A 23,855-nucleotide genomic window follows, 5' to 3' on the forward strand; every position below is an offset into this window, starting at 1 on the left:
AAGAGTGAAACTCTGTCTCAAAAAAAAAAAAAAAAAAAAGAGAGTGAGGGAGGGGAGAGGGGAGAAAGTTTAATAGAAGCCAATACTGCGCCTGTCTCCTGCTGCCTCCTCCACTCCCCTCTGTGCTTCGTGGAGTCTCCCTCTAAGAGGGTGTTTGTCCGCACAGTCTCTTGGGTGGGCAGGTCATCAAACCATACAGCTGAGGAAAGCAACACCAAAGGCTGAAGGAGGGGATTTGTGGCTACATCTGTGTCATGGCGAAGCCCACACCTTCCACATCACAGGAGTCCCCTGGGTCAGAGCTGCCAGATAAAATACAAATGTTGCATGGGACTTACTCAAACTTATACTTGCTTATCTGAAATTCAGATTTAACCGGGCATTGTCCCAAATATTACACGGGACATATTTATGCTAAAAATTGTTATTTATCTGAAATTCAAATTTCAATGGGCAGCATGTTATTTTATTTGCTATATCTGGCAGTGCTACCCTGGGTCCACAGCCCACCCCCAAGCCCACCTGGCCTGAGTGTAAATGCCCCGACTCTCTGCTCACCCCAAACACAAACACAGGCCTGGCCAATTTCTTCCATGTGCTCATTCCACCTTCTTCATTTGCCAGTTTGCTTCCCTTTCTCCTTTGGTGTGTCCCAGTTCCCAAGTACCAGGAGCAGGGCTGCAAACACCTCCCCTCTCCAGCCCTCGGCTACTCCACCGTGCCCCTTCAGGATACCATGAGCCAGGACAGAAGCTGGATCCTCCCTGACAGAGCAGAAAGAGGCCTGAAGGCTCAGGCCACCTAGCCCTTCCCTAAGAGACTGAGTAAGTGAGGCCCTGTTTTAAGCCACTGCCATGCTTGGCCCAGCCTGGCAAAAGGGCCCTTCCCAAGCTCTCCTGACTATGGGTTACACAAAATGCAGGAGATGGACTAATCGGGACTGTAGGTTACATGTATGAGTGTGCACATGCATGTGGCTGGCAAACGTGTGTACTCACACATAGGCACATGCATAGCAAAGGCCACTTCCAAGTGCCCCCTAAGATCACAGAATAAGTTTTCCCCTTGCCCTGCCCTGACCCACTTCCTGCCTGCCTCCTAGCACCTCCTTACTGTACGTGGCCATCTTCTTGGCTCAGCCAGTGCCCTGATATCCCAGGCTGTCCTAGGTGAACAGGTTCTTACCTCCTCTCATGCACCTGAGTGCCAACACTACACAATGGTGAGGCACATGAATTTTGACGTTAGACAACTTGGGTTCAGATTTAAGCCCTGCAGCTTACTAGCTGTGGGGCCTTGGGGGGCTTAATCTCTCTGTAAAATGGGGCTAATCAGAGCTACCTCAATTTCATTTTTGAGAAGATATAGGACACAGTACCTGGTATTGTATACCTGGCATATGACAAGGACTCAATAAATGGAGACAGTGATTAATATTGGTGTCATTGTTGTCACTGTAGGGATGTTCTCTGCCCTGAGCTTCGGAGAAGGAGGTACTGCCCCCCCTTAGGGAGTGAGGCTTCCTGGGTCTGTTAACTTACCCATTAGGGAGGCAGTAGCAGAGAGCAAGGCCCAGATCTGCAAGAAGTGTCAGGCCCTAGCCCCTCCCTGGCCCCACATCCAATGGGTTGCTGGGCCTTATCAATTTGACCTCTTTTTTATTTTTTTGAGATGGAGTTTCACTCTTGTCACCCAGGCTGGAGTGCAATGGTGTGATCTCGGCTCACTGCAACCTCCGCCTCCCAGGTTCAAGCAATTCTCCTGCCTCAGCCTCTTGAGTAGCTGAGATTACAGGCATGTGCAACCATGCCCAGCTAATTTTGTATTTTTAGTAGAGATGGGGTTTCCCTACATTGGTCAGGCTGGTCTTGAACTCCCGACCTCAGGTGATCCGCTCACCTCAGCCTCCCAACGTGCTGGGATTACAGGCGTGAGCCACCGAGCCCGGCCATCTATTTCACCTCTTAAGGATATCCGAAATCTGTGTTCTCTTCCCCCATCCACACTGGACCTGCATTCTCTTCCCTTGAGGCCCTCATTCATGACACTCCTTTCCATCTCTCCTTGTTGAAATTCTATCCTCCCTTAAGAAGGCCATCTCAAATGTGACTTTTTCTGTGTGGTCCTAAGCAGGACTCAGGGCTTAGGGATCTGTCTGTGGTCTCTGGAAAATCTGGGACTAAGATGCTGCTCCCATGGAAAGGGCCATCCCAAGGTCAGGAGGAGTGTCTGGGCATCTGCTGGTTGGGCATCTGCAGATGAGAGCCCTCACCACAATGGAATGGGGTGTCAAAGCAGGACAGCCTGGATCCCTGACCACCCCTGGTAAGGGGGGCTGTCCAGGTCACCTCTAACCTACTGGTGTGCTTGGTCAGGCCATCAGTTTGAGGCTTGGAAGCAGAGAATTTAGAGGGCATTTATTCATTCATTTATTTATTGCCCATTTATTTAAAAACATTGAGTGCCATCTGCAAACTAGGCATTGTGCTGGGTGCTGGGAGTTCACAGCTGAACGTAGTGCCTGCTATGGTCATTTATGCAGGAGGTTGAGGTACAGCCCTCATCTTCTGGAGTAATTGATGATCAAATCCAAGAACAAGGGCTCCCAGGACTAGCTGAGCACTAATCACAGCAGGAAATGGCTTTCTACATCCTCATTCAGTCTTCCTGTCTTCTCCAGCAATCCAAGGTCATTAGATGGGAGCATAAGATCTAGAAAACCTAGCTCAGTGCTTTAAAAACATTAATGTGCTGATGAATCAATGAATCACCTGGGAGTCAGGTTAAAATCCAGGTTCTGATTGAGTAAGTCTGGGGTGCGGCCTAAAATTCTGCATTTCTAACAAGCTTCCAGGTGATGCTGGGGCTGATGGTCCATGGGAGTCCACATTTGCATGAAGCTCCCCAGGGTGGTTCAGCCACAGACCATCAAGGCTGTGATGGCCACCACTGGAGAACCATGTCCAAGGTGACAGGCCTTGCCAGTAGAGGGCACTCACTGAAGGGCCTTTGGTCCCATCATGTCAGGTTTGATGTGAGTGGGAAGGGTTTCCTAACTACAGCTTTCGAAGAATGTCCTGGTGAATGCGCTTTCACACCCAAGATTGCAGTGTTGGCCCATCCACCCATGGTCCCCTTGCTGGTGAGCCAGGGAGTATTTCCCAGTGGTGCTTGAGGTCTTCACAGACAGAGCACTGGTGAGATGCTTAGGGAAAAGACAGAAGCACTACTGGACCTTCTACAAGGGGGCTTGTGCTGTTGGGATGAAAGATCACCCCATCCCACCCTACTGATCACATCACTTCTCCTTTGGGTTCAGGATTATGGGGCTGTAGGGCCTTTGTGGATAAGGCTGGGGTTTCCATGGCTTCAATGCCATATGGCTATGCGGGAGGACCATGGCTCAGGGCCAAGCCTCACTTCAACATAGGAAAGTCCAGCAATAGATCCATGGTACAGTTCAGTTTGTCTGGTCCCTGTGAGACCATCAGCTTAGGGCAATAGGGGTTCAGCCCAAGTCCCAACCTGGGGCTCAGAGACAGTAGCATATTGATAAAGGCTATCATGGCCTGGGCACATCTGTAAAAAGCTAAGGTTGGAAATCTCCTTCTTTTGCTGGGCTGCTAAGATCTTCTAGGGCTCCCAACAGTAATCCTCGTATCACCCTAGAATCTCTGGTTATGCAAAAACAGGATCACCCACCATCTGTTCACCTGTTCTGAGAGGCAGCTAATCAAGAACTTCAACTGTGGCATGCAGGAGACTCCCAGAGGTCATCGACTGAGCAAGAAGCCCCAGGACTTTAGCAGGAGCCCCTTGCCCCTGGGCCCTTGAAGGGACAAGGAACAGGTGGTGCTAGGGATGGGTGACAGGGAAGGGCTTACACTTTTGGGGAGGCATTTTTCTTTGGGTTGGTTCAGAGGGAGGACATTTCCCTCTGCCAATGCTGAGAACATCTCCATTATATGGTCTTGGACTATCACAGAGGAGTTAGGAAGGTCGAGGTCACACTCAGAGAGCAAGGGTTTGGAAACCCAGGAGTATGGATGTGAAGGAAAATACTGGCTATTCACAAACAGGCTATGGGTTCAGCCTTGGGTCTGAGAGGAAGAAGGGGGATCATTCGTGGAAACATATGCCATAGAGGATCAAGAACTATTGGCTGGTGGGAGGTGGAGGTTGCAGTGAGCCAAGATCGTGCCACTGCACTCCAACCTGGGCAACAGAGTGAGACTCTATCTCCTCCCCCCGCAAAAAAACAAAAACTATGGGTTGGAATGGAGCCAAATATGGGAACTCAAAGAGGTGGGATACAGGATACATGTCACAACTTTAGTCCCAGGGAACCTCAAAGGCCCTTTTGAGGGCCTGGCTGGCCCAGTCTAGCCCCAAAGCTTGGTCTGCATCTTGCCTTGGATTGACCCCTCTCCATCCTCTCTTCCACCAGGCGCCTAGATGCCAACCTCATCTCCCTGGTCCCGGAGAGGAGCTTTGAGGGGCTGTCCTCCCTCCGCCACCTCTGGCTGGATGACAATGCACTCACGGAGATCCCTGTCAGGGCCCTCAACAACCTCCCTGCCCTGCAGGCCATGACCCTGGCCCTCAACCGCATCAGCCACATCCCTGACTACGCCTTCCAGAATCTCACCAGCCTTGTGGTGCTGTGAGTGCTGCTCTGTTCCCCATCCCCAGTGGGGTTCTGCTGGGGGCTGGGGGCTGCATGTTTACCTGAGTTGGATTGGAGTCTGGCTAGCTTTGCTCTTCTTTGCATGTTGCTAAACCTTCTGGTCTCCCTTTGGAAAAGCATGAGGATGACCATTCCCTGTTGATCCCATAGGGTTATCATGAGGTTGAATGACATGAGAGCTTGAAAAGTGCTCTGAGGGTCACTAAAGGGCCAGGGTACTACACAAAGAAATTAAGCTATTATTTTCTTGCCATGCACATGTAATAACTATACCATGATAACTGAAATATAAGTCAAGAATTTCTTAAGTAATTTCTACCGTATTTGACAATTAGATGATGCAGTCATATGCTTTGGCACAGGGATGGGATAAATTCATCTCATTTCCCAGGCCTTAAGAAGCAGAGAAAAGCCATCACTTATAATTAGACAGCAAAACCCCATCACCGTAATTACCTGGGAGATATCATCCCTGGCAGGAACTGGGGACTGGGGTTAACTCTGCCTTCCCAGTGGGAATTTTAGAGGGCAAATTAGCTCCCAGCTAATTGCTATGAATGATTGGTAAGTTCATAGGGTAATTACTAAAAGGGCTTGCAGGTCATGTATAATTGCTTTGGGTTACACACTAATTGCTGCAGGAACATGGCTTAGGAACATGCGTGTTAGTGACGCTACTGAATGGTAACATTCCTCCCGCCCCCCACTTTTGAAGATCTGGCGTGATTTTCTAAGCGAGGGAATGGATGATACCTAGTTCCATTTGAGAGATGAAAGGCAGGCACCAATTTGTTTGTCTAATTCTCTGTCCTGGGAAGCTGGAGAACCAAGATGAATATCCTTGTGGACTATATTCTTCTGTCAGGATGCCTTACCCTCCCTTCTCCTGCGAGTCACGGAGTGGGGGGTATTTATAGAGGGTAAACAGAACAAGGTGATTGGTTCTAACTTTGGTGATATCCCCGTGACATCGTGAGGGGTGGGGTCAGGCCTCTGTGAGTGGTGAGATTACTGGAGAAATAAGAACTTCATGGTTGGCCCCAGATGGATGAGCAGGAGCAGGCATTTATTGAGCCCCCATGTGGTATGTTGAAAACTCAAAAAACTATGAGATAGCCACTGCCCTTGAGGGGCTTTCAGTCCAGTTGAAAGAGCAGAATAAATATGGGGAAAAATAATGAATGATGTAGTGTAACTTATGCTAACACAGTCAGATGATAAGTTCAGACTCATAGCAGCATAGGTATGGTGGGAAGGCTGAGGTGGAGGGGAGGAAGGCTTCCTGGGGGAGGTGGGGTGGGACCTGGGCCTGGAAAGATGGTGAAATGAAGAGAATGAGGACATTCCAAGCAGATAGCAATAAAGACACGGAGGGGAGAGTAAGTGTGTTTGACTGCCAGTAACCACGCCAGTCTGGCTGGAGCAGAGGGTCCCCATGCAGAGCTCAGGAGAAGAAGCTGGAAAGGTGCACGTTGGGACTTGCAACGTCAGAACAGAGAGCTTGGCTTCTATCTGCCCGTGTGGGTGGGGGAAGCTTGAAGGTTTTCAGGCAAGGGTGAAAATGGAGTATTTTAGGAAGATTAATTTGAAGGCTGGATTGGAACCATGGCAGACTGGAGACAGGAAGGTCAGTTCAGAGGTTCTTGGTATCAGTCAAAGTCCAGTTAGTTTAAGGAGGTGGTAGAAGGGATGGAAGGGACGGCATGACTGTGAGGGCTGTTTTGAAGGAAGAATTGACCTGATTGAGAGATTTTCAGAGGGTAGAAGACCAAGAAGAAGGCGGGTCATGGGTGACTCCAAAGTTTGGGTGGGAGCCAAGGAATTGGCCTGTAAGTCAGGCCTGTTATAGATCTAGGAGGTATTGAAGGGGAGGCCCACTAAGGACAAAGAGGAACAAGGGACTAAGGAAAGAAAACCTACTGGTGTGGGAGCAAAGCTGATAGAGAAAAACTGGTCCCTTTGCATAGGGAGAGGCTACAAACATTATCCCTTTGTCCTTCACCTGCCTCCAACTCATGGGATGGAGGAGAGAGGCTTTTAGCAGAGGGTGACTTGTGAAGTGGACAGGAAGCTGGAGAATGCTATCCAGGGACTACAGGATGAGCTGTAGCTGTAGGAAGGCCCAGAAGGAAGAAAAGGAAGACTGGATATGATGGGAAGCAAGAAAGATATTTGGTTAAAATCAAGGATTGTACAGGGGCCTGGCTGGCGGTGTGAGCAGGCAAGCAGGGTGGAAGAGAAGGGGCTTCTCTTCAACCCAGCCCTGAACTTTCATCATCCAGGTTGCTCTGCCACATGTGGAACACCCCTCACCACTGCTCTGGCACCAACAGGACCCCTAGGGTAGCACTTAGTTGGACAGCAGTGGTATCGTGTGTGTAATCTTGTCTCTTTATCTGGGCTATAAGCCTCAACACCTCCCCCAGACTGGGCCATTTGGGGTGCCCAAGATGCCAAGGTTGAATGAGTGGTTTAGGGAGGAAGTTGGAGGGAGGAGCTGGATGTTTAGCTGAGACGGTTTGGACCTGAGATACTGGGGGAGGCAGAAGAGGGTGGAAAATGGAGATGGAAGTTCAACAGGAGGCAAGAAGAGTGATAGAGTTTGATGACAATTGGTTTATAGGTGTGAAAGAAATGGGAAAAATTAAGGGGAGATCACTCCCAGAAGGCGGTGTTTTCCCCTTTGGATCAGAAGCTCCCTTGGGACAGGAGTCTGTCTCCTGAAACGGAACCTCATGGAGCAGGTGGGTAAGGATGGGGAAGACAGAAGCTTTAAATCCCCAGGCTCGCAGGAGTCCCGTCCTTACCCATCTATGTTGGATGAGGCCTGCCCATTGTCTTTATATTTAAACAACATCTTGGAGGCCAGCCTGATTTTCTTCCCCTTGTGAGTGATTTCCTTCTTCTGCCTGAAGATGTTTTTAAATTCTTGAATTTAATAGTTTAACTAGGATATGTCACAGTATAGAATAGTCAGTATTTAATTATTCTGGAACAATATATGCTTTTGAGCTGCAGATTCCATTCTTTCGTCATCTTAGAGATTTTTTGGTATTATGTCTTTGAATACATCTTCAGTCTCATTTCTGGATTCTCTGCTCCAGAAACATCAATTATGCTTGTGTTAAATCACCTTTATGTCTTCAGCATTTAGTTTTTGTTTTAACATTTTTGTCTCATTCAACCATAGTCATCATGATTATCTCAAGTTTTCTCTCTGACACCAATTCAATTTTTAGCAGTGTCTGCACTGTCCCTTGTTTTACATTTATTGACTCGTTTTTTTTAGTGATGTAGTGTTGGTCCTCAATTTATTTCCTTAATCTACTGTGTCATTTTTCCTTTCACTTAAGAACATTTGTCTTTGAAATAATGTTTTATTGGATTGTTTTGTAGCAGAAGGCTACTGTGATACATTTCTTTGTGTTCCTGGTCCATTAGTTATCTTTTCTTCTAGGCTTGAAAGTTTGCCTGCCTTTTGCATCCTCTTTCTTCTTGCTCTCAGTTTCCCTGTTGTATGTTTTCATAATTTCCATGCAATGTTGTTTTTTTCCGGCTTATGCTTGGATAGCTCTGTCCAGTTCAAGCTGCATCACCTTGGGTCCCCCTTTGCCTGGAATGCCCTTCCCTCTGCTTGTTCAGTTCACCTGTCCTTCAAGGCCCTGCTCTGGATCACCACCTCTATAAAGCCTGCTTTGATTCCTCTGGCCTCACCAATCTGCCTGTTCTCTGAGTGTATCTGTAGCTCTCTCCAATTGTAACAGAAAGCTTCGCCTTTAATTATATGTTGTCTGCAGTGGTTTGCTGTTGGCTCCCGTAAGTACGTCTGGCCACTGAGTCAGGCAGACTGGGTCCTGGGGAGCCCGGCCATAGAAGAAGCCTCAGACTTGAGCCCCTCTGACATCAGAACTGTCTCCTAGAGCTTAGGGGGAACTTGCTTTAGCCTTGGCCTGAGGCTTTCCTCTCCCTTTTTCCTTTAATAGGAAATCAAAATGGGGTAGCCTATGGTCAATCTAGCCTTGGAGATTGTGGCTTCAGAAGTCAGTCTTGGCCAGTCAGTTTGTTCGTAGAAACAAAGGGATGGACCACTGGGGTCATTCTGTCCATGCTTCAGCCTCCACTTTCCCACTCATGCCACTGTGTGCTCTTCCATTCCCTGGCCCCAGTGCTGTAGGCACCCATTCTGATGCGTCTTTCCTTCCCGTGCAGGCATTTGCATAACAACCGCATCCAGCATCTGGGGACCCACAGCTTCGAGGGGCTGCACAATCTGGAGACACTGTGAGTTTTGAGGTCTTGGTCAAACTCTGTCCTGCCTGGTGATGAAAGCCTGGAGTCCTGGAGTGGAGGGAGCACACAGAGGGAAGAGCCAGCAGGCCTAGGTGCTGGGGTCTGACCCCGGGCTTATTCACCCACATGCCTCTCCCTGGCACGTTCTCTGGAATATCACTGAGAATGAATTTCTTCTTCCTTCAGGTGGTCAGAATGTGCCCTCTGGGAGTTCAGAATGGCCCAGAGAGTAGGAACCTGGGATCTCCCTGTGGGCAGAGACCACCAAAATAATGAAAATTCTGGACAGAAATGGGAATTGCAAGAAGCTCGAGGAATTAGAATATGAAGCCTGGGGAACAGAAGGCATGGGGGTAGGGCTGGGGCTGACTTGATGGCAGTTTTGACATCTGTGTAAGGGTGGCTGCTGACGAAAGGGAGAGTAATACTACAGAGTAATGCTGGGATTGTTTGCCAATTGATCTAACTAGCTAAATGATTAACGGGGAGATGGCCCATTCAGCGCTCCAGCCTGACTATAAAAAGCACCCAAGCTGTTGACTCTCAAAAAGCCATATTATTCACACATCATCATCCTGGAATTCAGTTAAGGTCAGAATGCACCCAAACCCTCCCATCATTTCCTCTGGAGTCCTGCCAGCCCCCGCACAGTGGGCTGAGTGGGCCCCACTTGAGCAAACAACTGGCTGGGCTCTCTAAGTGTGGCCGTCTCTGCCAGCTGGGGTCCCTCAGCTCCCATGGGGGAGCTGGCTACCACAGCCACCTGGTACAGGTCTGGGAGAGGGGGCGATGGGGAAAGAAGGACCCCTAGGTCACCAAGTGTGAGCCACTAAGGTTGGGGTAGAGCTCATGGTGTTGGGGGGATGGCCACAGTTTCTCTTGCCCCCCACTTGCTCCACCTCGCTCTCCATAACCAACCCCCCTTATTCTCCACCACCACCGACATACCCCAGGACATCACTCCTGAGGTGAGGGGTTTTCAAGAATCCAAAGCAGCAGAGGAGAAAATGCTGAGAGTCAAGCCGTGACCTGGGAAGCAATGTATTGGGGAAAACCATTTAGCAAAACCTATCCCAGGAGGCCTGGGCTGACGGCATTTGTGGTGGTGCAGGGAAAAGTAATGGGGAGGCTCAGACCCAAGCTCCACTCTTTTTTCCTGTGGGCACAAGACCCAGCAGTGTGGCTGCTTTCTTGCTTTCTTGGGCTCAGCCTGAAGCAGGAGAAATGGCAGAGCCAGCCCAGCTTTGCCGGCATGCTCACCCTCTTGAAGACTGAGGACTGAGGTGTGGGGGACATGCCCCAGCCTGGAGGCAGGATGATCGGAACCTCTCCCTGCCACTGTGCGTGACTTGGGCTACATGTTCCTCCCTCTCTAGCTGTCATAGACAGCTGGGCAGTTAACTCTGGACAGTCTAGCCCACTCAATCAACATCTGAGAAAATTGATGTCCAGGGAGGTGTCATGGCCTGCCCAGAGTTACTCCCTCAGTTAGAGACAGAGCAGATCTAGGGTGTGTTAATGAGAAAACATACATGAAAGTCCCTAGGGTAGAGCCTGCTGTCCTATTTTGTCTGGGTCAAATGTGAGCTGTGTGAGCCTGCTATGTGCCAGCTGTTTGGGGGAATCCTGGATATAAGAGATGGTCATTACCCTGCAAAAGCCTGTGCCCCCGCAGCCACCCTCCCTCAGGAGATATAAGAGCTTTTAGGGCAGTGTTTGGAGTTGCCATGGATGAGCAGGGCAGGAGGGAGTCCAATGCCATGGGCCCTGGAGTGTGGGCGCTGTTAGCTCTGCTGGGAAATCAGTTGGGGAGGGGATACATATACTGGCTGTGTGTTGGCACCTCTAAAAAGCCAGCTAGCAGCTGTTTCTTCACTTTTGGGGCACACTGCCTAATTCTTTCTCAATTAGCCACTGGATTGCCGTGCAGGGCATTTGGCTCAGCTGCTGCTGGCTGAATTACAGAACAATCCTGCCGCTAAGCGCCCACTGTACCTTTCATCTACGGGAGCACTTGATTCCATCACACAAAGCCCGGGGCCTGCACCCACTTTACCAATGGGAAAGCCAAGGCTAGGAACCTGGTGGCAAAGCCCTTGGCATCAGACAGCCTGGGGTACAATGCCAGTTCTACCAACTGTGTGACCTTGGTCAAATCATTTGCCTCTGTGAGTCTCCGTTTTCTAATCTGAAACATAATGCCAGTGATACAGTAATCTTGCAGGGTTGGCCTGTGGATTAAGTGAGATGATGTGTGTAAAATTCTTACAGACCCTGACAAGCTGTATAGGAACCTGCCCTACACTCCTTTCTCCTTTCCCATCCCCTCCTCTGAGGGCCTCCATCTCAACAATACCCCTTTCTTCCTGCCCTTGAGGGGGTGAGTTCTTCTTCCAACTTTTGATCTCCAATTAAAAAGGGGAAAATTGTGTTCTTTATCCTCTGTTCCCCTGAGCTTTTGCTGGGGAGCCTGCAGGGGCAGCCAGATGTGGCAGGGGGAGGAGTAGATGGGAGAATAAAAGGAGAAAGAAATGATAGTCAAACCTTTTAATTGTTGCACAATTGGCACGCTTTGCAGCCTCAGTTATTACTCTGGAGCTTTTCATGTGAGCTTCTCACTGGAAGGGTATTTCTCCCTCAGGCCCCGTAAATCTCTGCCACTTAGACTTCTCTCATCTCCGGCAGCAGAGGGAAGATCAAACCCCTGCGGCCCAAGCTGCGGTTTGGCTGGAGCTGTGGTTTGGCTCCTCTGCAGACTCCTCTAAGTGGGGAAAGCAGCCCCCAGCCATACCACCTGGGGAGGAGGGGCCTGGTGCGGGCATGCACACGCGTGGTCACATAGGCATCTGGAACTGCACAGCCAATCATGTGCATATGCAACACATGTGCCACAGGTTGCAAGCCCTACATGATCCTCACTCCACATAGGCAGCCCCACCCCACAACCCAGCACAGCACAGAAATGCCCATCACAAATGCACCTGCAGCAACACGGCCTCTGTTATGCCCTCAGCTCTGGAGACCAGGCTGTTTGGCTTCCAACTCTGGCTTTGCCTCTGCAAGCTGGGTCAGCCAGAGGAAGTAACTCCACCTCCGTGAGCCTGACTTCCTTCATCTACACATGGGCTGCTGCAGAGATGGGGGAAAGTGGGAGAGACATACACCATGCTCTCTTTTACTCAAAAAGGGCCAGCAAATTCAAGTGATTTGGGCAGGGTTCAGGGGATGGGCACTGTTGAGACCTGTCTCTTGCTTAGCAGAACAAATCATGCCAACTTCACCCGCCCCACCCCCTTCCTGCAGAAACCTTGCTGTCCTCTGGAGAAGTCTGACCTCGTAGGAAGGAAGCTCCTAGGACTTTTCTCCTGATGTAGTCATCATCATTCCAGACTTTGCCAAGAAACCTCAGCCAGAAGCAGACAGGTCATGCTCCATCCTGCATCCATAGCTCCTTTCTACTTCCACAATGAGGATGACGCCCACTTGCTGGGAAATTGAGAATCAGAGGTGGTCTAGCCCCCAGACTGTGAAGTAGTATTTCCACTTACCAGATCAGACCAAATGTAGGTATTTGGGGGTGAGTTGCCCACGTCTCTATAGTTTGTAAGTGATGGTAAACCACTAGAAACCATACCTCTTGCTTCATAACACGTTGCTTCATTTAGCACGAGGTTCCGTCAAGGTCAGCTCAATCATAGGACTTCCCAGGTATCTAGACTGAGAGATAAGAGAGCATGCTGAAGAACATTTTTAGGAAGGTTTTCTCGGGAGGTTTCAGGACCTGAAACCCTAGGTCAGTGTTTGGAAATGTGTGCCTGGAGGCCATGAGGAGCTAGTCTAGCCTGACAACTAATCTTTAAAAATCTTTGCAAGAAAAGAAAAGGTCTAGCAAACCCAATTGCATCCTAAAGGGCCCACCCTCATGCTCTAGATCTGGGAACTTGATGGCTGAATCTCAGCTAGAACCCAGGAGGGGACAGGGCCCAGGATGGACCCAGGGACAACAGTGTCTCACCTCTCTTGGGCCTGGATGATGCTCCCTGGGCCTTGTTATAACCCCATTGAACAAATCAGGCCCAACTGGAGCCCTGTGCTGGCTGGACACTTCCCTTTGGAGGAGAGCCTGGGGCCATAGTGAGAACAGAAATCTAGTCCCAGCTGTCTCTCTAAATCAGGACTGGCATTCAACAGGGGCCTGGGATGGGAAGAGAGCAAAGAAGAAATGTATTGAATTCTGCCTTGTAATACAAAATTGTACCTTCCACATCAAATCTCCTCTGGTGACGGATGCTCTGGTGATCTGTTTCCACAGAACGTTTTTACTTCAACAGTGACTGTAGCTAGAAAATGTTCCTCTCTCTGTGTGTCTTTGAAACTGCTAATGCCAACAGGAAACTGGCTCTGACTTGGTTCTGAGAGTATCTGGCCTATGCCTCACTCCTGGCCCTGATCTGGTTGGCCAGGGACAGGAAACCAGGTGGACTTCCTCCCAGGGCTCGGGGATCTTCCCGGGGTAGAATGAGGATTCATCTTGACTCAGCAGACATAGATTCAAATCCTGGCTCTGCCACCAGCATGTGACAGATATAAGTCACCTGACTTCTCAAGAGCCTCGGTTTCCACAAATAGAAAATGGGGATAATAGTTTTCAATTGAGAAGATTGTTGGCAAGGATCACATTAAAGGAGATGACTTCACATGGGGCCTGGAACATTATAGGTGCTTGATTTATGTTGGCTTCCCTTCCTGTCTTCCCATTTAATGTTGGACAGAATGTGTCCTAAGGTGGCTGGGAGGATGTTACCCAGAAGTGTCATTTCACAGTGGTCCATGCTGTGTCTCATCTCCTCTGTAGGATGGATGGGAATTTCCAGACAGTCAAGGCATAGCTACTGTGTTAATTTCCTGTGGCTGCCATAACAAATTACCACAAATTTTGTGGCTTAAAAAAACAGCAACGGCCGGGCGCAGTGTCTCATGCCTGTAATCCCAGCACTTTGGGAGACCAAGGCTGGCGGATCACGAGGTCAGGAGATCAAGACCATCCTGGCTAACAGGATGAAACCCCATCTCTACTAAAAATACAAAAAAGCTGGGCATGGTGGCGGGCGCCTGTAGTCTCAGCTACTTGGGAGGCTGAGGCAGGAAAATGGCGTGAACCCAGAAGGCAGAGCTTGCAGTGAGCCGAGATTGTGCCACTGCACCCCAGCCTGGGCAACACAGTGAGACTCTGTCTCGGAAAAAAAAAAAAAAAAAAGCAACTTATTCTCCCACAGTTCTAGAGGTCAGAAGTTCAAAATCAAGGTGTTAGCAGGGATGGTGCCTTCTGGAGGGTATGAGGCGAAATCCACACCATGCCTCTCACCTCACTTCTGGTGTCTGGTGGCAATCCTTGACTTGTAGACCCATCACTCCAATATCTTACTCTATCTTCAGGTTGCCTTTTTTGTTTTCTTCTGTGTCTCTCCTCTTGTGTGTCTCATCTTCTTGTAAGAACATTTGCCATTGGATTTGGGGCCCACCATGTTAAACAAGGATGATCTCATCTTGAGATCTTTAATTCCTGCTGCAGAGGCCCTTTTTCCAAATAAGCTCACATTCACAGGTACCAGGCTTACATTCACAGGTGCCAGGTTTGAACATATCTTCTAGGGGCTACATATATTTCAACCCACTATACAGCTATCCTGGTGGGCTCTATGACAGAGCCCTCTGGGGACAGGCTAATGGGTTGGGGCAGAGGTCCAGAAGAATCTTGCAAATTTGCCTTCATATCTCAAGGTAAGTGCTGATAGTCCCACTAGTTACTGGGCGAATAATAATTACCTGCAGTTAAGAGAATTAGAAATATTTTTTCTGAAAGGCTGTCTTGTCTCATAACTTATTTATCCCCTCAATCACTTGTTGAGAAAGACAAGGCAGGAACTGTGTATCCTCATGTTACAGATGGGAAACTGAAACAGAGGGTGGATGACTTGCCCAAGGACACCCAGCTAATTAAGAGCCAGGATTAGAACTTGGATTTCTCTGCCTTTGGCCCAGTGTCAGCCCATCAGACCACTCTGCCTCTTGAGGCTAAGAATCAAGGAACCCTCTTTCCTTGCCAGTTCTTAATCATCTTACATTTGTGGGTTTATTAGCTGCAAATTTGTAGGGTTTTGTGGCTTATAGAGGAATTTATTGTTCCATATAAATTTTTTCTGGCTTCCCCCACAGAACCACTAATAACTTTTAACAGGCAGAAAATTGAGCTGCCCAGTGAGTTTGTGTTGCGTTCTGTGACCGTGACGAGTTATTAATAGTTCTTCCCAGCACAACATTCCCTTTCCCATTGCCCTGGTGTGGGGGGTAGCCAAGGTCACTGCTCCTGTCATTGCTGCCTCTCCCTCCCCTGCTGGCAGTGGGGACAAAACTTCCGCCGTGAACTCTACCCCCTCCGCCTACTGCTCCCACAGGCACCCCAGGCAGCTGGTCTGGAATGGAGAGGAAGGGAGGTTAAGGGGGATGGGGAGGATTGGCCCACAGGTTCCTTAGTAGATGTCATGGAGAGGAAACAAAGTTCAGGTCTGGCCCTCCCATATCTGTAGGAAGGAGGAGCTGGTAAGAATTAAAGATTACCACTCTCTTTACTTCTGTTTCTTTAGATTTACTCATTCCATACATATTTATTAAGTTTTTAGTATATGCCAGGCCACCATTATAGGCACTGGGAAAACATTTATGAACAATAAAATATAGCCCCTGCTGTCACAGAGACTAAAGGGTTCTAGATTAGAAGTCCTGAGTTCTTTTAAACTTATCATGAATGCACTGTTTCCAGCATTTCTGACCTCATCACCCTAACCCCTTAACCTTGGCATGTCCCAAGGCTCAAGTTCTCCCAAGACTCAAGTTCTGTTTACGCTCTCTCCCTCCATGTTCTCATCTGGTCTTGTATGTTTGCTGATGGCTCCAGCCCAGACCTATCTCCTGAACTCCAGACTTAAATATTCAAAGGCCCTCTTAATGTGCTCACTGGATATCTAACAAATATCCAGACTTCCAGATTGAACCCCAGAGTCTTTCTCTGAACCCATCCCACCAGAAGTCTTCCCCAGCTCAGTGATGGCAGCTTTACTCCTACAGTTACTCAGGCCCAAACCTTGGAGTCATCCAAAACAACTCTCTTTCTCTCACATCCCACATCCAAGCTGTCAGCAAACTCCATTAGCCCCATCTTCCAACTATATTAAGAATCTGACCACTTCTCACCCCTTCCACTGCTACCACGATGCTCCAAGCCACCATCCTTCTCTCACCTGGGTTATTGCAGTGACCTTCTATCTGGTCACTCTGCTTTCATTCTTGTCATCCTACAATCTATTTTCAACACAACAACCAGAGTGACTCTTTTAGTATACAAATCAGGTCATGTAATTTTTCTGTTCCAAACCCTCCAGTGATTCCTCATCATACTCCAGAAAAAAAAGCCAGCATTCTGTACTGGTCTACAAGGCCTCAGATGCTGTGGCCCCTTGCTGCCTCTCTGGTGTCACCCCTTCCTCAATCTACTCCAGGCATGATGGCCTCCTTGAATACACTACGTTTGCTCCTGCATCAAGCCTGTTCCTTTTGTCTGGAATGTTCTTTCCACCATTATCCACATGGTTTACTTCCTTGCCTCCTCCAAGACTTTGCTCAAATGTCACCTTTTAAGTATCCTCCCTGGTCACCACTTTGCAACCTCCATTCCCAGCACTCTCCGTTTTCTACTTAATTTTTTTTCCATAGCACGCACCACAGTCTGATATCCCAATAATTTGTTTACTCACGTAATTGCCTGCCTCCTATCTCTCCATGAGTTTTATTCACTTTTATGTTTGCAGCTCTTGACCCAGTGCCAGGCACAGGGAAGGTACTCAATAAATGTTTGGCGAACAACTGTTTCAACAAATAGATGTATGGCTCCTGGCAAATCTTTATCCTCTCTGGGCTTCAGTTTTCCCATCTGTACTGGGAGGCATTGGACTATCTAAAATCTAAGGTTCTTCCCAGCCCCAGTCACATCTATACTCTGAGATATGCAGTCTCTAGCCCAGACCTCTCCTCTGAACCCTAGATGTAAGTATCCTCTAGTCAGTCCTCTCACAGTCCAGGAGCTGGCACAGGTATCCCATGCTGTCTTGGAGAAATGGCCTGGATATGGACTGAACCCACAAGGATGGTCCCTCGGCCCTCCCTTTGGTCCAGGTCACCTTCCCACACGCCAGTTGGTCAGAACTGCAAGACCCTAGCCTTTGACTGGCAGGTCCAAGTCTCTGGGAAAGATTATCAGGCCACATTCTGCTGTGGTCAGGAACACCTCAGAGCCTTCAGGTCTCCTGTATTAACAGGCCCCAAACATCCAGGTGAGAGAGATGTTGCCCACAGAGGTCTGATTGCATCCAGAGAACTGGATCCTGTTCTGGGTGCCATATCTTAAGCGTGGCAAAGGCTCTCCTGGGAAGGGTGGTGAGCATATGAAGTGTCACAAAATGTGATTCAAAAAACTGAAGAGAAGCCTTGGATAGAGTACAGTGATCATCTTTGGAAGGCAGATTACATTTTATGCTCTTCCAGCTGACAGGATGAGGGCCAAGAAGGGAAGTGAAGATGGGCATTCCAGCTGATGGTAAGGAAGGATTACTTAATCTGCAGAGTGGCCCAACAGTGACAGCACCAGAGACACCCAGCATGTCAGTGAGTGCCTTGCCCTTTAGATAGTTCTAGTACAAACTGGATCCTCATTGGGCCAGAATCTCAGAGATGATTCCTCCTTTGGGGGCAGGTTGGACTATTATATTTTACCTCTCTTCTAATTCTAGGTTTCTGTGGTTCCAGGTGCTTCATTAGGGCAGGGCAACAAGTAATCTCAATCTCAGAGATCAGTCATTTTCTTTAAAATCAGTGTTGCTATTGCTTCAGGTAGATTCTGAGTTTTCTCTCTGGTGAGAAAGAGAATGTAGGTGGAAGGAGGGAGGTTGTATCTGTGTCTCTCAATGGAAACTAATGACAACTTTACTCATTGCTGCATTTATTAGTGGGTGGCCTTTTATGTAGATTCTTTAGAAGGTAAAACAATACTATTAGTCATAAAATTTTGGTTGGTTCTTGGCTCACCCAGTTATCTGCCCCAAGCACGTGGAGTCATATTTAAGACAGAGGCTCTGTCTGCAGTATGAAAAAAGCAATTAAGACATGTATTCACTGTGCTAGCTTGCCTTTGTTCCAGGCCTTCGGGAGATAAAAGGCAATTCAGAGTTTACAATCTATCTAAAATTTCTGTGTTTTGCATTTCACAATGGGGAGCTAGGCTCACCCATATTCCCCCATGTGCCCTTAGCTATGATTCAGTAATAAACACAAATGTTAGCCTTGAGAATAAAAATGTGAGTGGAAACCCAATTAATGATATTCGTCTTTCTTAATTGCTATGAAAAGGAGATGGGCCTGACTTTCGTAGCGTCTAAAGAATGAAAGTGTCTGTTCTAGTAGCTTATGTCTAGTAAAAGGAAGAGATCAAAGGAATTGGCATTATTTGAACATCTACTCTGTGCTAGTCTCTGGACCAGGTGAACAGAGCAGTCTTATGCAATGGTTATGTCCCACTTACAGGTGAAGAAATGAGCTAAGAAAATTAAGAGATTTGTTCAAGATGATCCTGTTGGTGCACAGAAGACAAGAGCTCTCTCTAACACAGATAACATACAAAAAGACATTTAACTTCCAAAGCATAGTTATTTGGCTTTGACATGCTTATAAGCACCAAAAGAAACGCCTGCAGAAGCCCAATCCTCCACGTCCATTTATCCTCTTTCCCTAAAACTTTTTTCTTAGCCCTGCTATTTAGAGCCTAGTCAGGATCCAACTCTGTGTAGAATATAGGAAAGTGTTTTAAACCAGGAGCTAAGAGGCCTGAGTTTGAATCCTGGCTCTGGAACTTGCAGCAATTTACCTCCTCTCTCCAAGCTAATTTCCTCATCAATAAAAAAAGGGGGAGGGGGGCCGGGTGTGGTGGCTCACGCCTGTAATCCCAGCAATTTGGGAGACTGAGGTGGACAGATCACCTAAGGTCAGAAGTTTGAGACCAGCCTGACCAACATGGAGAAACCCCATCTCTACTAAAAACACAAAATTAGCTGGGCATGGTGGTGCATGCTTGTAATCCCAGCTACTTGGGAGGCTGAGGCAGGAGAATCATTTGAACCCAGGAGGAGGAGGTTGTAGTGAGCAGAGATTGCACCATTGCATTCCAGGCCTGGGCAACAAGAACAAAACTCTGTCTCAAAAAAAAAAAAAAAAAAAAAAAAAGAAAAAGAAAATGAAGGAACTGGATAGGATGACTGTAAAATCCTGCCAGCTCTGCCATTTGAATATACATCTGAATCTACAGTGAGGCCCTCCAGAGATCTCTGAAGTTGGCCATTTCTGCATAACCTGATGGAAAAGAGAAAATTGGGCATTTGGGTCCTTGAACAGCTTAGGGCTGGGGTTGCCTTCTCAGCTACTTTTACTGATTGCATGAATTTGCCATCTGTTTTGATTAGATTTGGCTAGAAACAGCCCAGCAGATGAAGGGGTGTCTTAGCTATGGACAGCTGCAGCTTCCAGACTGAGCTCTGGCTGGAGTTGGAAGAGGTTTCTCTTTAACTTCAGTCCTTCCCCATCTGCTTCTAGCTCCCGGGAGCAGGAGACAGAACAACAAACTCTTCCTGGGCTGCTGGCTGGTTGTGGGCTGTTAAAGATAATAGTCTATTAAGCCATGGATGAGTTTTCCAGCTGAAGCTTAGGGCATCATAAGCCATCCTGCATTGGAAGATACACGCTGAGCCTGGTGCCAGGGGAGGCCTTCCCTGCAGTCACTGAGAGTCTGTGTGTTAGAGTCTAATCCCAAAGGCCAAGACACTGCCATGAAGCAGCCAGCTACCAAGGCCAAAGGAGCCCTCATCTTGAGACGCTGCACAGTGGACTCAAATGGTCATTCTACAACAGTGAACATTCACATGTGTGGCCTTGTGCCTGGGCTGTGGGACATCCAAAAGTTAACCCATATGCTTCCCAACCTCAACAAACTTCCTGTCTCATTGGGGAGACAATATGCATGTAGAAAACCCAACTGTAGACTCAAACTGCCTGGGCTTCAATCCCCGCCCTTCTAGCTGTGGAACTGTGGTCAAGTGATTATCTCCCTCTGTGCCTCAGTTTCTCATCTCCAAAATGGAGGTCATTATGGTACCTACCTCAAAGGGTTGGCATGGCAATTAAATGAATTAATATATGCAAATCACCTAGAACCATGACTAATGCATAGTAATTACTATTATTACCTCCACTATCATTACCATTGTAATGCTATGCATGGAGAGGAGGAAATCCCAGAAAAGTTCTGAGAGAGTGAGTGACTCCTTCTGACTACAGGGACTGGGTTGGATTGAGGGAGAAATGTATATTTGAGCCGGACTTCAAAGGATGACTAGGATTTCAATAGCTGTGGATGTGGTGCAAGGGTATTTCAGGCTGAGGGCATGAGGGGCGCAAGTAGCTACACAAGGGTGTGAAAATGGCACAACCCATGGAGAACTGAAATGGCAGATGAAGCTGAGGGATTAGTTAAGGGCATCGGAGCCCATTAAGGGATTTGGATTTTGTCTGTAAGCCCTTGTTCTGGAAGCCTTTCCAGATTTTTCAACAGGAGAATGACAGACTCAGTTTTGCATTTTAAAAAGGTCTTTCTGGCAGATGTGTAGTTGCTAAGAGTGTGGGCTTCAGACTCACACTGCCAGGGTTCAAATCCTGGCTGTGACACCGAATTAGTTCAGGTAGGCTAAATGGCTGTGACATATAGACTGAAACATGGATAATGGCACAAACACAATAGAAGTTTATTTCTGGATCATGTAACAGTCTAAGGAGAGTGTGTCTTCTTGGCAGGTGGCCCTCGTCCATGTGATGACTCAGGGATCTGGCTTCTTGGGAGCTTGCCACCTCTAGGGCCTCACTGTTTTTGGCCTCTAGCTGGTGGAAGGGTAGAGAGACCAGTGAGGAGACAAGTTGTCAATTTTATAAATCCTGGACTAGATGCAGTATGCACCACTTCTGACACACCCACTGTGAGGGAGGCTGAGAAGTCCACTCTCGCTCCATTCCTGGCATTCTTCCTATTACGATAAGCTAGCACTGCCCTATAGAACTTTCTGGGATGACGGAAATGTTCTGCATCTGTTCTTCTCGTATGATAGCTGCTAGCCACGTGTTGCTATTGAGCACTTGAAGTGTGGCTAGTGAAACTGAGAGCTAAATCTTACATTTTATTTTTTTGTAGTTAATTTGAATAGCCACACATGCCTAGTGGCTACTGTATTGGTCAGTGCAGCTATGGAGAAAAGAGAGAGTAGATTGTGACTTACAGGCAGTGGAGTCTGCCACAGACAGGTATCAGTTCTGTGACTGAGTGACTAATTTAATCTCTGTGTCTCGCTTTCCTCAACTGTCAGATGGGTATAATAGTAGTAACTGCTTCTTGAGGCTGTTGTGAGGATTAAGAGATTATTCCGACAAAACACTTAGGGGCTGGCACACATACAGTGCTCAAGCAAGGTTATCATGTGGATGACTTGGAGGCAGGGATAGCAGATAAGAAGTGTACAACAGTCCAGAGGAGAGAGCCCTGTAGAATTACCTCCAAGTATTGCCCTTTGCTCCAACCAAGCTATATTGCTTACTCTTTTCTAAACACGACTCCACAGCACTCACTTCCTCTAAATCATGCTCTCTTGCCTTGATCCGTTCATCCCTTCGTATTGAAATCCTGCTGTTCTATCAAGACCTGGTTCAAATGTCACATTTCCATGAAGCCCTCATGGTCTTCCCAGCTCTGTGTGATTACTGCAGTCTGTGAAGGTCCTGATGCTTCGTGTGCTCTCCACAGTCATATCAAAGATGCTCTTTCATCATCTTGTGCATTTGTCTAGATAGGAGTGGGGTTTTATTTTTTTAAACCCATCTCTCTACCTTCCACTTTACCCAGCAGAATTCTTTGTGTATTTCGAGGAGGCAAAAAATGTTCATTGCACTGAGTTGATTTCATCAGGAGCGGAGAGAGGTGCAAAGACATGTTCCCTGGACAATTAGAGGCACAGATTACATCTACATGGTACTATATGAAGCAGGACTTTGGCAATTTCCCAGGTCATTAAATCTGTGTAGATGTCCAAATAGGAAAATTCCGGCCACCTCATTGGCATGGAGTTTGCAGAATTCTCTTTGACCTTTGCACAGTTTTTATTCTTTCACATTTCTCGACAAAAAGACACTTCTAGTTCACATGCCTTTTGCCATATGTCTTTTGCCACTGCCTGTTAGGCCACTCCTGCAAAATTCCTGACCAGAAACTGCCAAGGAGGGCTGGAACTACTCAATGGATTGCCTGGACATGGGTCCAAAGAACTGTATAAGGACTCAATGATAGCAAACTCACATGAAACCATCCCATGGTCTCTGTGGCCCCAGGCAAGCCATTCAGGACTATCTTGTGTCTTTTGCAACATCAGCCTCAAAATCTGAAGGATGTTCCCCCAAATACTCTAGATTCTCTTAAGAGTCCATTAGTGTTTTCATTAATCAGTTTATTTAGATGTCTTCGTTGCTTCATCCATCAAGTATCTGTTGAGTTCCTGCTGTATGCCAGGATTATTCTGGTGTTTAGAGAGAATATGAAACAATGCTTTTATTTTCAAGGAGCTTTCATTCTAATTGGGTGGGAAGAAAATAAACAAAAATATATGTCAGGTGACTAAGTTCTGTGAAGAGAAAGAATGGAAGCTGTCTCTTTCTGTATTGCTATATAACAAATCACCCCAAAATTTAGTGGCTTACAATATCACTTTATTATTTCTCATGAATTATGGCTTTGCTGGCTCATCAGGGTGGTTCTTCTGCTGGAACCATCCCCTGGGCTCATTCATGAGGTTGCAGTCATCTGGACGCTCAACTAGGGCTAGGAGGTCTAGGGAGGCCACTCATATGTCTGGGGCTTTGGTATTGGCTGTTGGCTGGTCTTCTCTCTGCACATGGCCCTCATCATTCAAGAGTCTAGCCTGGAATTTCTTACATAGTGATGGGAGCATTCTAAGAAAGCAAAGGCAGAGGCTGTGAGGCCTCATGTGACTAGGGACCAAGTCACACTGTATCACTTCCATCTCATTCTGTTGGACCTTGCCAGTCACAAGGCCATCCCAGCCCAAGGTAGATGTCACATCTTGAGAAGCTGCAAAGGATTTGTGATCATTTTTAATCTACTCCACTGGATAAGGGAATAGCAAATGACAGGATATGCTATTTTAGATAGAGTGGTCAGAGAAGGGCTCTCTGATGAGGTATAATTTGGGCAGAGACCTGAATGAAGCCAGTGAGTAAACCATGGAAGTATTTGGGGAAGAGCATGCTAGGTCTTTGGAATAGCAAGCAAAGTCTCTGAAGCCAGACCAAAGCAATACTTTGCATTTGAGATAATAATGCAATATGAAGACTTTTCAGCTGGGCACGGTGGCTCATGCCTGTAATCCCAGCACTTTGTGTGGCTGAGGTGGGCAGATCACCTGTGGTCAGGAGTTTGAGACCAACCTGAGCAACATGGTGAAACCCCGTCTCTACTAAAAATATAAAAATTAGCTGGGCATGGTGGCACATGCCTATAATCCGAGCTACTCAGGAGGCTGAGGCAGGAGAATCACTTGAACCTGGGAGATTGAGGTTGCAGTGAGCTAAGATCACACCACTGCACTCCAACCCAGGTGACAGAGCAAGACTCCATCTCAAAAAGAAAAAATAAAAGACTTTTCAATAAAGATACTTCCATGTC

The 23,855-nt window shown here is 47.6% G+C and overlaps 1 protein-coding gene across 2 annotated transcripts in view; it reads left to right on the top strand.

Moving 5' to 3' along the window:
* The window catches only part of LGR6 (leucine-rich repeat containing G protein-coupled receptor 6), a 126,931-nt gene that overhangs the window by 78,577 nt on the left and 24,499 nt on the right, over window positions 1-23,855 (top strand). Inside the window, exons 5-6 of one of the 2 annotated variants that reach the window (XM_011931761.1) lie at window positions 4,448-4,663; window positions 8,897-8,968. The exons of the other annotated variant lie outside the window; for it this stretch is intronic. Coding sequence (XP_011787151.1) covers window positions 4,448-4,663; window positions 8,897-8,968 — 288 coding nt within the window. The remainder of the gene's footprint in view (window positions 1-4,447; window positions 4,664-8,896; window positions 8,969-23,855) is intronic. 2 annotated transcript variants of the gene reach the window in all.

Source organism: Colobus angolensis, unplaced genomic scaffold, assembly GCF_000951035.1.
Source record: "Colobus angolensis palliatus isolate OR3802 unplaced genomic scaffold, Cang.pa_1.0 Scaffold91, whole genome shotgun sequence".
In the NCBI taxonomy this organism is placed as follows: Eukaryota; Metazoa; Chordata; class Mammalia; order Primates; family Cercopithecidae; genus Colobus; species Colobus angolensis.